Source organism: Danio aesculapii, chromosome 22 (assembly GCF_903798145.1).
Source record: "Danio aesculapii chromosome 22, fDanAes4.1, whole genome shotgun sequence".
Taxonomy (NCBI): Eukaryota; Metazoa; Chordata; class Actinopteri; order Cypriniformes; family Danionidae; genus Danio; species Danio aesculapii.
In genome coordinates, this window is record NC_079456.1 from 27,913,868 (window position 1) to 27,927,684 (window position 13,817).

The 13,817-nt window shown below is 38.4% G+C and overlaps 1 protein-coding gene across 1 annotated transcript in view; it reads left to right on the forward strand.

The window, feature by feature from the left end:
- Nucleotides 1–13,562, forward strand: part of alpi.1 (alkaline phosphatase, intestinal, tandem duplicate 1) — a 31,298-nt gene extending 17,736 nt beyond the window's left edge. Inside the window, exons 5-11 of the mRNA XM_056447235.1 lie at nt 3,116–3,288; nt 7,148–7,279; nt 7,373–7,448; nt 8,443–8,577; nt 8,656–8,847; nt 10,528–10,644; nt 13,043–13,562. Coding sequence (XP_056303210.1) covers nt 3,116–3,288; nt 7,148–7,279; nt 7,373–7,448; nt 8,443–8,577; nt 8,656–8,847; nt 10,528–10,644; nt 13,043–13,314 — 1,097 coding nt within the window. The 3' untranslated portion in view covers nt 13,315–13,562. The remainder of the gene's footprint in view (nt 1–3,115; nt 3,289–7,147; nt 7,280–7,372; nt 7,449–8,442; nt 8,578–8,655; nt 8,848–10,527; nt 10,645–13,042) is intronic.
- Nucleotides 13,563–13,817: the final 255 nt, after the last annotated feature.

Below are 13,817 nucleotides of genomic sequence, written 5' to 3' on the forward strand. Positions count from 1 at the left end.
GCCAAAGGCATTCAGATTATGTGTGCTACCCAAATAACTAAAAGTGAGTGTTTGAGAACGGGTTTCTCAAGCCAGGTGGTGCATTCGACCAGGGGCTCATCTCCTGTTTCCAAAATGCATCACAAACTGCTTGAGAAACTGTTCTACTATGATTATTGGTGATGAAAATAAATTATGTTCAATAAGATGTACTTTTGTTTACTAACTGTTTATTCAGTAAAACATGAATTTTGAACTGTAGGCCTACATAAGCTTAAAACAGTGATTTTTGATGACCTTAATCCGACTAAAGTCATAACTGAACTGAACAGAAATGGAATTAAGACGTGGAGTATGCATGTATTAGTGGCGTTATTGAAGTAAACACTGAAATCAAACTATTACAGTCATGTAGGACTTTTCGCCATATTTTCCAACAAGATCCACACACGCAGCTGTCAGTAAAGGACCGCGCGCACACACACGCACGCACGCGCACGCACGCACACACACACACACACACACACACACATTGCATAATGCAGAAGTTTTTTCTTTCCATTCGGGCGTTATTAAATTTCATAACACTCTTCCACCAGTCCTTACTCCTTATTTGCATCTAATACCCTAGTTTGTCACGGGGGCATGAATGAAATGTTCATGAGTGAAGGTGAAACTGCCGAACTGCCGTTAAAGTCACCCAAAATTACAGGAAACTCTTACATAAAAGCGCTTCACGTAAACACCTTAAATACAGTATTGTCTATTAAGGGAAATAACTAGATTACAGATGTCCATGTAAGCGTAGTCAGTAGTGTCTTCGAAATAAGTGAAATATCCAGAAGGGCATTCTGCTGATTTGATTCAGAAGGGCACTTTTTTTCAGACGGCTCACCGGTTTGACTTTCATTCACTGTCATTCATTTTTTAAAAGCACCCGGTCCATTTTATTTGTATATGTTTTACCCGAATGCATAAACTCTACAGGTGCCTGATAGTTAGCTGTGTAGCTAACATTAATCAGAAAAAAAAGCCCCCGAGATGAAAAGGCATGGAGGTATTGTTTTTTATATTGACATAGAAAATAATAATTTTTGCAACATTTTAATTCTTTAATTGTTTTCATGCGTAAAAATATTTGTGCATTGCTGTACATCCTGTGTGTATTAAGCAATGTGTAAGCGTTTGGACACGCATAGGCGCATGACTATTACACTCTGCGCTGGACTTTAGAGCGGCTTTTAGTTGGTCAATGGCGCAGTCTATTTCAGTTCCTCAAAATAGCAACGCGCCAACAATGTGCCTTAACACACCTCCTTTTTAGACCAGCACACCCATGAGTCCACAAAGTGGCGCAAATGGATTTACTATTTTAACAACGTGGTGCAAAACATGAAAATTAGGGTTGCGCTGGTCTGAAAATAGCAACAAATGGCGCTAAACACATCTTGCGCTTTATTGCACCTGGTGTATGATAGGGTCCTACATGTACTCTTGTACGAGTGGACACAGCCATTGGAAGCTTTTTGGCTCAAAACTTCCAGTTTCATTCACTTGGACTTATTTGTTCAAGACAGGCTCATTCTGAAAACGTAGCCCTATATACAGTACATTTCTGGAGATTGCGAACTATGTAGCAGAGAGGAGTCGACCACAACAACAGGGTTTGAGTCCAGTGAAGAACAGAAAGCAGGTAAAGACCATAACAGAAGCCCAAAAATACAACAAACAAGTAAATAACAGGGTGAGAATGTGCTAAAATCTGAAAACATGTTAAAAACCAGCCAAGGACTTTTCTTTTTCTGGATTGTTTTGAAAACAATCGGTTGGGTTTAGGGAAGTGGGTGGGCGCTGGTCAATCGGTACTTTTGAAACCATTATTGGTTGGGTTTAGGGAAGGAGGAGGGTGGGTCAGTCGATTGGTCAGTCGGGCGGCCAGTCGACAGTGGCCTCTGGTGGATTTATGCGAGAACATGCAAGAAAATGGCACTCGCGAGAGAAATTTGAGATCTAAAAAAACGTACACAGTGGCTCTGGACGATTCGCGAAAAAAAAAAACGGTGGAAAAAACGTACCTCCTGGGACATATTTGGCGCTCTCCAGAAATGTATTTAGCAGTACATTTTCTGAATGAGCCTGGGTTGGATTTGTTATGCTGCTTCATGTTGCAAACAGGTATTTTCCTATTACATTATTCTACTTTTTATGTATAGTCATGAACACACTTGATTGTAGAGTCAATTCTCCCATAGACAATTAAATTGGAAGTTCTAAAACGATCACAAAAATGAGCGCACTTCCACAGTAGTGCAGGAGCAAGAAGCTTCTCTCTACTAGTATCATCACTCTACTATACATAGTGACGTATATAACTTTTTATGTAAATGGATACAGTTGAAGTCAGAATTATTAGCCCCCCTGAATTATTAGCCCCCTGCTTATATTTTTCCCCATTTTCTGTTTAACGGAGAGATTTTTTCAGCACAGTTCTAAACATAATAGTTTTAATAACTCAGTTCTACTCAGATTTATTTTATCTTTGCCATGATGACAGTAAATAATATTTGACTAGATATTTTTCAAGACACTTCTATACAGCTTAAAGTGACATTTAAAGGCTTAACTAGGATAATTAGGTTAGGGTTAGGGTTAGGATAATTAGGTAAGTTGGTTAGGATAATTAGGTAAGTTATTGTATAATGATGGTTTGTTCTGTAGACTATTGAAAAAATAAATAGCTTAAAGCGGCTAACAATTTTGACTTTAAAAAGGATTTTAAAAAATTAAAAACTGCTTTTATTCCAGCCAAAATAATACAAATAAGACTTTCTTCAGAAGAAAAAATATTATCAGACACACTGTAAAAATTTCCTTGCTCTTTCAAACATAATTTGGGAAATATTAAAAAAAGAAAAAAAAAATCAAAGGTACTGTATATTCTGTTTACCATGTAAAAAGCGGTTAGAATTATAGTACATAATATGATACTATTTACACTTTACTGACAGACACATATTTGTAGAATATTGTACATTACCATTAATCATTATTTCTCTTAACTTCTTTCATCCCAATGCATCATTGCTTTGTCATGCAGGATAAATGTGGTAATGCATGTGTGTCTGTGCATCTTAAGGAAAGTCTGTTGGCATCGTGACCACCACCAGAGTCCAGCATGCATCCCCGGCTGCTGCGTATGCACATTCAGTCAGCCGTAAATGGTACAGCGATGCAGATGTGCCCTCCGAAGCCCGCCGGCAGGGCTGCAAAGACATCGCCACACAGCTGGTGACCAACACTGACATTGATGTGAGCCATATTTCACTAAAATAAAATAATAATTTGGAACAGTACACTGCACAGCTTCATATGACTAAATAATTATTAACTAGTTAATTAATTATAATGAATACATTCATTTAGACAGGCAAGTTGAAAAATCATTCCAGCTTGAGTCTCTTATTGACTGAATTCATTAACCATTTTCAGTTCTGTTAAGTAAATTATTATGCTTTGATGTAATTGCTGTTTCTAAGTACTGTCAAACTATAAAACAACACACTAGCAACCACCAAGAGTACCATAGCAACTGATCTGCATGGCAATCACCTAGAATACCCCAACAACACCCTAGCAAAAGCCTAGCAACAACTCAGAGTACTCTAGCAAATGCATAGCAGCCAATTAGAACAGCCTAGCAATCTTCTAGAATACCTTGGCAATACCTAGATTACCCATGCAATACCCTAGAAACTGCCTTGCAAGCACCCACAGTATGCTAGCAACCACAACTGATCTACATAGCAACCACAAAGAATACCATAAAACAGCATAGCAACTGCCTATCAACCACTCAGAATACCATTGTAAATACATAGCAACCAATTAGAATAATCTAGCAACAACCTAGCAGCTACCTAGCAACCACTCAGTGTACCCTAGCAAATGCATAGCAACCAATTATAATAGCCTAGCAACACTCTAGTAACTGCCTAGCAATCTCCTAGAATACCATAACAATACCTAGAGTAGACATCCAGTACTCTAGAAACTGCCTCGCAGCACCCACAGTATGCTAGCAACTTCCTAGCAACACCCTAGCAACCACCCACAGTATCATAGCAACTGATCTACATAGCAACCACAAAGGAGACCATAAAACAGCATAGCAACTGCCTATCAGCAACTCAAAGTACCCTAGCAACTGCATAGCAATCATCTAGAAACCAACTACTAGCAATACACCACAGTACTCTAGCAATTACATAGCAAATGCCTAGCAACCACCCCGATTACACTTGAAAATGGCCTAGCAATACGCTAACAACCACCTAGTTAAACTTAGCAACTGTCTACCAACCACTAGCAACACAATAGCAACTTCCCAGCAATCACTCAAAGTACCTGAGCAACACCCTAGTAACCACTTATTTGAATTAAGCAGCTGCTTAGCAACCACCTAGATTATTTATCTATCTATACATCCAGTTTCAACTTTCTAGCTTTTTACAAATTGCTTCAGACTTTCTCAAGCCAATATTTAATACTTCGAGTACTGCATAGCAATCATCTAGAAACTACTAGCAATAAACCACACTGCTCTAGCAATCACATAGCGACTGCCTAACAACCACCCTGATTACACTAGAAAATTTCCTAGAAATACGCTAAGAAGCACCTAGTTGAACTCAGCAACTGTCTATCAAACTAGCAACACAATAGCAACTTTTCAACAATCTCTCAAAGTACCTGAGCAACACCCTAGTAACCACTTATTTGAATTAGGCAGCTGCTTAGCAACCACTTAGATTATTTATCTATCTATACAACCAGTTTCAACCTTTTAGCTTTGTCAAACTGCTTCAGACTTTCTCAAGCCAATATTTAATACTTCGAGTACCCATGCAACACCCTAGAAAGTGCCCAGCAGCTACCCACAATATGCAAGCAACTTCCTAAAAACCACCCAGAGTATGATAGCATCTGATCTGCATAGCAACCACAAAGAAAAAAATAAAACACCTAAGCAACTACCGATCAACCACTTACAATACTCTTGCATGGTTGCATAGCAACCAATTAAAAAAACCAACACCCTAGCACCCACTCAAAGTACCCTAGCAACTGCATAGCATTCATCTAGAAGCCAACAATAGCTATAAAACACAGTACTCTAGCAATTGCAACTGCCTAACTACTCTTATGCCGTGTTCACACTAGACTTGGCACACGCGGATAAAATAGACACGTGAACATTTTGAGATTACTCGTTTCATTTGCGCGTAAAATTCACTTCATTGCAGATGTGGATTCACATCAGGGGCATGGCTTCTGTCTGCCCGGTGACTCTAGCTTTGTTGCTAAATTGCTAACATGGATTTTATTGAGAGAATAGCTGTGTTTATGTGCTTTATAAAGACTGAAAAACCGCGTAGATTAGTTTGGAGCTGTGTCTGAGTCCACTAGATCAGGGGTTCTCAACCTTTTTCACTTTGAGGCCCACCTTTTTCTCTGAAATTTTTTTGAAGGTCCAAATTGATTGTCTAGAGAAAATGCTCATTTTAAAGCTTTATTTATTAGCAAAACATTTATTTTGCCTTCTATTATTCTCTCTTTTTTAGATCATTAAAAAAAACCAAACTTTAAACTTTCAAATTATAAATATATATTTAAATATAATATAAAATACAATAATATGTATTTTAATATTTAAAAATGCAGACAGGTTCAAAGCTCCTGAATTCTTTACTTATTCTTTAGAACTGCAGTGTGTGGGCCTTTTCATCAATAAATGAACCTTACAGGACAACAGGACACGGGAAAAATGCTTTCTGCTTTGAATTAGACTGACTACTATTCATCTATTGATCTACTATCCATTAAAATAAACAAAGAAATGTAAAACACCATAAAAAACATTTAAATCTGTTAAAACACATCGATCTGAAGGTGGTTTGGTTTGTAGCTGGATATTATTGGAGTTCACTGACAGGAACAGTGAACAGCTGTTCACTACTGAAACACCACCAAGTCTCGCTAGATCCTCCTGTATGGTCACAAGTCCATTATAAAACACTTGCTGGACATTACTTCGGACAACTACAGTATGTGGATATTTAAAGTGTTCACACAAAGAGAGCATGCATAATTTGTGAATTAACGGACTCGTGCGATACAGTATGGGTCGTGGACATGAGGCACGCATGAGCTGGTTGTTAAAACTCTTATCAGTGTTACCTTTACATTTGTGTGACGGTTTGATTTATACAACTGAGAATGTAGACCTAGACGCGCAGCGGTTGGAAGTTTAAGCCACATGTCTGTAATTAACAGTGAGGCTGTTTTGAGTCCAAATTAGCTTATTCAGTCACAGAAAACAGGAAATGCCATTACTTTGATCATTTTAATATGACATATTTAAAAATGAAATCAAACAATTATAGTATAATATTTAAGTTCATTTTTAAGCTATCACACGGCCCACCTGCAGCATCGCTGAGGCCCACTAGTTGCCGCGGCCCACCGGTTGAGAATCCCTGCACTAGATCCTTCAGAGGTGCAGCAGTTCTGTGAGTTCATAAACTTAACATGGATGATGAAAGCTTTCAGCGGTGCTTCAGATTGAGCCGAGCCCAGTTTGATGAGCTGTTGTCTGGTGTCTGCAAGAGGATTTTCCCCAGGGACACCAACAACAGGTGGTACGTCATAATCACACCCCTACAAGACAAACTTTTGTCTAAGCAAAGTGAGACATTACTGTCCTAATTAAATCATTCAAAATCAAGGCATGATTATATTTTATTTTGGTGAAATAAGCGTAATCTAGAGCCCTTTGCCTTTTATATAAGCCACTTCTGATACCAAATGATCAACTAGGACTCAAGTTATTATTTATTCCTAAAACTAGGACAGGCGACAAGACTTTTGTCAGGTAGTGTATCTATCTATACAACCAGTTTCAACTTTCTAGCTTTTTAAAACTATGATTAATAAATGCTGCACAGGTATTGTTCATTCTTAGTTTTTGTTGGTAATACTAACATACGAATACTAAATAATGGACCATATTTTTAAAGTGTTACCTACAAATGCATACTTTGAATAACTGAAATATAAGACAGAATAAAAGATAAAAAATGTATTTCACACACGTGTGTCTCTGTTATAGGTAATTCTTGGCGGTGGCCGGATGTACATGACACCCAAGGGAACCCCTGACCCAGAATACTCCTCATCATCTCACAAAGGAGATCGCAAAGACAAAAAAAATCTTATTAGCGTTTGGCTCAATGCCCGCAAGGTATTTCAAAGAAATGCATTTGTCACAGCACAAATGGTGATCGTAAACCACCCACTGCTGCAATCTGACATTATTATCTGCTTGGTTTATTAGGGAAGAAACGCCCAGTATGTTTGGAACAAAGAGCAGTTCAATGCAGTGGATGTTAAAACAACAGACTGCCTGATGGGTAAGGCCAGTTTATAATTGACATTTCAGAATGAATGAAAACAGTTGTTCAGTAGTCCACTAGGTAGTCCAGTTATCCAGCCTGGTAATCCAAAAATCACATTCAGAGTTTATTTATTGTATTATGCTCATATACTGTATTCTTATGCATATCCACATGAAAAAAAATACTATAGCTATATAATACAATAGTACTTATATATAATATAGTATAATAGTACTATAATACTAAAGTGTTTATAAACCAGACTAAAGTCAAGTTTAGTATATATATATCTGTATTTACAAGTCATTGGGCTGCACAGTGGGGTAGTGGGTAGCACGTTCGCCTCACAGCAATAAGGTCACTGGTTCAAGCCTCAGCTGGGTCAGTTGGTGTTTCTGTGTGGAGTTTGCATGCTCTCCTCGTTTTGGCATGGGTTTCCTCTGGGTGCTCCGGTTTCCCCCACAAATCCAAAAACATGTGGTATAGGTGAATTGGGTTGGCAAAATTGTCTGTAGTGTATGTGTGTGAACGAGTGTCTATGGATGTTTCCCAGTGATGGGCTGGAACGGCATCCGCTGTGTAAAACATATGCTGGATGACTTGGCGGTTCATTCCGCTGTGGCGACCCCGGATTAATAAAGGGACTAAACCGAAAAGAAAATGAATGAATACAAGTCTTTGTTAATGAATGTTTTCCAGCATACTGTAGTATTAACTATATTGAACTGATAAACTGTAATAAATTCTGTAAAGTTTAGAAATTTTACTACTGTAAACTGAGGTGTATTGTAGTATAATATACCCTATAACTGTAGAAAACTCCAGTATTGGGAAGTTTGTTTATATTTCTATATACAGTAGTATATTTCTTTACTATAGTATGGTTCAAAAACACTACAGTATTTACTATTAATTACTATATGGTATACTTTTATGGTATTTTATATGGACATTTTGGAATTATTATCAGCTTCTTTTAATGATATTTTCCTTCATATTTCCCATTCAGGCCTGTTTGAGCCCAAAGATATGAGATTTGAGGTGTTCAGGAATCGTACACGTGATCCCTCCATCGTGGACATGACTGAGAAAGCCATTCAAATCCTCAGCAAGAATCCTAAAGGCTTTTTTCTCTTTGTGGAAGATGAGTATTTATCATTTACAGCGGTGTTACTGCTTCAACCATATATTCTACTAACAGCAAAACATGTTTGTGTTTTACGAGGCAGAATAGACCACGGACACCACGACGGGGTTGCCAAACTTGCTCTGACAGAAACCATCATGTTCGACCGAGCGATTCAGAGAGTGTCCGAGCTGACCAGTGAATCAGACACGCTCACTGTTGTCACCGCAGATCATTCCCATGTCTTCACCTTTGGTGGAAAAACTCCCCGGGGGAACCCAATTTTTGGTACACCCTAGCTTATGTCCTGCTGTGGCATTCAAATAATGACTGTTAAATTAACAGTTTACCCAAAAATGAAGATTACTTCATCATCTACTCTCCCTCGTAATGTTTCTTTCTTCTGTTGAACACAAATGCAGATATTGATGGCAGAATGCTGATTGATGGCACTCATTGACTCCCATAGCAGAAGAAAAATTCTATGGAAGTCAATGAGTGCCATCAACCAGCATGGTTGCAACTAACTGTAAAGACATGCCAATCAGAAGCTTCAAAAAAGGGTTATTAGTCCGGGTTGTCTGTCAACATGGTGCACTGCGGATGATTGTTCAATTACAGAGATGCGTGTTTTAAAACCAATGGGAATTGCAGCACATGATCTGATGTCACACAGGAAAAGATGTTGCAGAAAAGGCAAAAACTCACTGGGTTTTTGACAACACAGACCCTGGTGTTTTTGAAAATCTTCAGCTTGACAGAAGTTTTCAAATAGTTTTGGATTTAGCAATCTGATACTGCATTTGCAGAACAAACGGACAAAACGGCTGAGAAAAAAATGCAGTTTTCAAAATAGCCCTGTTTTTGTGGACAGGATCGTTACATATTATTTTGCTAAAATTAATAAATGAAGTTAATGGACTGAAAAAGCTGTTTGTTTAGGTGATCTGTAAGCAAACACTGACCATCCGCTTCTGCTCTGTAATGACAATCTTTCTCTGACGTCATCAGTTCAGTGGATTGAGCGAAATATGTTTAGCTGTGAAAGATGAGAAGAGTGTAAAAGTAAATCCAGCCCCTTACTCAATATTCCACAACAGTTGCAAACACATTATCATACTGAAATAAAAAAAAAAAAAATGGTCAGGAAGTTCTGGTTCACACAGACTTATGCTGCGTCTGAAGTTGCAAACTTCCATACTATATAGCACAATAAAAACAGTGTTCCAGCCAAGTAGTATGTGAGAAGTACCTGGATGACCTACTATTTCTGGCAAGATTCTGAAGTGCACATCAGATGGACGCTACACTATCCCATGATGCTTCGTGAGAGAATTCATGAATGGGAGTAAAGCAGCGACTCTTCCTATTCTAAAGTCATGCAGTGTGAAGCCCCCTGTCGCCAATCCATCTTGCAGTGTAAACAAAGCAGCGACGAAGCGATACCCTAGATAGTCATGCAGTTTAAAAACCATCTGAGACACGACTACTTTGAAAATCCTGCAGTCTGAACTTGACATAACCGAAACCCCCCACTCCCACTCTTCATTTCATACACCACTCACACAACCCATCTACGTTGCAAACATCGTCAAACTCAACCACCACCCTCTACTCCCCACCCTTCATCTTGAACATTGTCACCCTGTCTACATTTCATCACACTCAACTCAACCCCCCCACCCCCCACCCCCATCTCGTACACCATCACCCCCCACCCGACACTCTATCTCAAACACCATCAACACAACCCCTCATCTACTTTTGCAAACACAGTCATTTACATCTGGAACACAGTCAAACCAACACCACCCCCAGCTCTACATCTTGAAAACTGTCACAGCCTCCCCCTCTCTGCTCTACATCGCTAACACATCAATGTATATGTTTATAATTAAATACTCTTAACAATTGCTCAATAAAAGGCTAGTTCTGCTAAAATGCTAATTTATTTTTTTATTTTTCCAGGTCTGGCACCTAAGCAGGCTGAAGATGATCTCCCATACACAAGTATCTTGTATGCCAACGGGCCAGGATACGATCATGTGAACGGAACAAGAGGAAATGTTTCAGTTTTGGATTATTGTAAGTGTGAACATAATGTTTTTCTGAAAATGAAAGTCCTTTATGACAACCCAAGCTCATTCTGATTACGTACCTCTATATACATTTCTGGAGAGAGCAAAATACATCCCAGGAGGTACATTTTTTTCAGTTTTTGTTTTCTCGAATCCTGTGTACTCTTGTTCAGATCTCAAACTTCTCTTGCGAGTGCCATTCATGCCTGCTGTTCTTCTGTAAATCCACCAGAGGCTGCTGTCAGCTGACTGACTTACTGACTAACCAACCGACCAATTCCCCCCAACCCTTCCCCTTCCCTAAACCCAACCTATAGTGTTTTAAAAAACACAGATTGAGCCGCCCACCTCTTTTATAAACCTAACTGCAGTGTTTTAAAAAGCAACCCAGAATCAGAAAAGACCTTACTTGATTTTCACCACGTTTTCAGATTTTACCTCATTCACACCATGTTATTCACTTGTTTATTTAGTTTTTTAGCTTCTGTTTTTGTTTTACCTGCTTTCTGGAATTGTTCTTTACCGGACTCGAACACCATTGTCACGGTCAACTCCGCTCTGCATCTCAAGTCCGCTGATGTACGTGTCGAGCTACCGGACAAACTTGTAACAGCGAAAAGCCATCCATAGGGAGGCAAGCTGTCAGCTGGTAAACGAGAAAAGGAACGGCGTTATAATTCCCCGTATAGTTCATTTTAAAGATGAAATGCATTCATACTTAGTTCTGGCTACATAATTTGCGATCTCTAGAAATGTATAAAGGGCTACGTTTTCAGAATGAGCCTATATTGCTTTATTAACATTGCAAAGGAAATATACAAGATGTACTTTATTAGGTACATCTTGCCCTTTTGTGATAAGAACTTTTGTCTTTACATCAGGGACATTATCTTGCTTGGGTAAGTTAGGTAAACTGTGGTTGTAAAGTGATTGGCTGTGATCTCTCACATTACTCCACCAGCAGCAGTCTGAATCGCTGATAACAACACATTTCTCCATGCTTTTATGTTGTCATAAATGTTTAATGCCTTTTTTGTTTCATACTGAATGTCGTAGCACAATTCAAAACACTTCAGATCAGGCATCTAATAGCATACTGACTTGTTTTGTTGAGTATATGGAGATATAGCCTCATTTTCCTGATCTTCGATAATAGAAGTGTCACACATCTTCTTTCTTTCAATGTAGGCTCATTCTGAAAATGTAGCCCTATACAAATTTCTGGAGATCGCGAATTATGTAGCCAGAAGTATGTATGTTGCATTTTGTCTTAAAAAAAATGCTACTGGGCGGTATGAAGCCGTTCCTTTAGGCACTTACCAGCTGAGCGCTTAGCTCCATATAGATGGCTTTCCCACTATTACCAGTTTGTCCAGTAGCTCACAATGTACGTTAGTGGACTTGAGATGCAGAGTGGAGTTGACCACGACAACTGGGTTTGAGTTCCGGAGAAAAACGGTTCCAGAAAGCGTAAGACGATAACAGAAGGCACAAAATAAAATAAACAATTAAATAACAGGGTGAGAATGTGGTAAAATCTGAAAACGTGGTAAAAAAAAAAAAAAACAGGTGGATATACGTGAGAACAGCAGGTGTGAATGGCACTCGCAAGAGAAATTTGAGATCTGAACAAGCATACACAGCAGCCTCTAGTGGATTCACGAAAACAAAAACTGCAAAAAAACGTAGCTCCTGGCGCTCTGGAGAACTGTGAAAAAATGGCCGTGATTTCAACGGTAAAAAACGGAAAAAATGTTACCGTAAAAAATCCATGTTTCCTTAATATATAGGGCAAATAATCGTAAATTGACTTTCCCGGAATCCCCTGCTTGGCACATCACTTTTTATGCTTTTTGTTGACATTACTATGGATCTTTTTAGTTGTTTCCCCATCAGCAATGTACATTAAATGTTTACATGTATGTTACATCTAATGTTGATAAACAATGTTTATTTTATAAATTCTCCACATTTTTCTTATACTTCTTAATCATCTTTATTTTCTTCTTCTGCAAACCTCAGTGGGTTATTTGATTTTTGCTGTTTTCTAACAGCTTAGTCTATTTTTCTCCTCTAAACTCAGCAAAGACTTTCACCCACAGAACTGACAATCAAAATTTTCTCTTTGGAAAATAAGAAATGTATGGAAGTGCATGAAAATGCCAGTAAATCAGTTTGTGAAACATGAAGCCTCAAAATCTCTGGAATTTAAATCCTATTTTAATGTCAGGAAATTTAAAAAAAAAGAGACTCCTTGTGTTGATTGCACTCCAATATGACTGTGGACACACTATACACACAGTTCTGTCCAACCATCTTGATTTTACATCATAGGAGCCCTTTAAAGTAGCCAGTGAGTGTCTTTTGTTGTCAAATACTAATATCATACTTAAATCTCTTGGTAGATGATGAAGAGTACAAGCAACAAGCTGCTGTCCCCTTAGAGTCTGAGACACACGGAGGAGAAGATGTGGCTATCTATGCCAAAGGCCCAATGGCGCACCTCTTTCATGGAGTCAAAGAGCAGAACTATGTGGCCCATGCTATGGCTTATGCAGCATGCCTGGAGCCGTACACCAACTGCCCACTGGATCTGTACAGCTCTGCAGGCTGGAAAAACACACTTTCATTGACTCTTATCTCTCTAAACTGCATGTTTTGGCTTGTTTTGAGATGACAGACTCCACTATATGAGTGATTGAGACTCATGTGGGCACTTTGGAGATACTACCTAGCCCACGTAGTTCATACTGAAGTTTTGCAGTGCATTGCTGTGTGTATATAAATGTAAAGTTGTCTTTTTTTCACCAGTGAGTTTTACATCCAGATATTTTTGTATATATTGCGCAACAGAAGAATCTTTTGCACTGTGATTACAAATTTCTCAAACACGTGAGACCAATAAACTTCTACAAGGAAATATTAGTCTGTGTTATCGGTCTTTGTGATTAAAATTGCTGTCAGATATTGAAATTAGTGTAAAAGTTCAACAAGAATGATATGCATAATATTAGCACATGATAAATACAAAAAAAATCTGAATCACCTGTGATTTTATTACAATTACATGGACTTGGTTGTATAAAGGGTATCTATGAACTAATAAATATTCAATGCATTGCAGGTTACAGCGTGTAAATGCATCGACCAAATTTCAGATATTCATATACTCTTACTCTC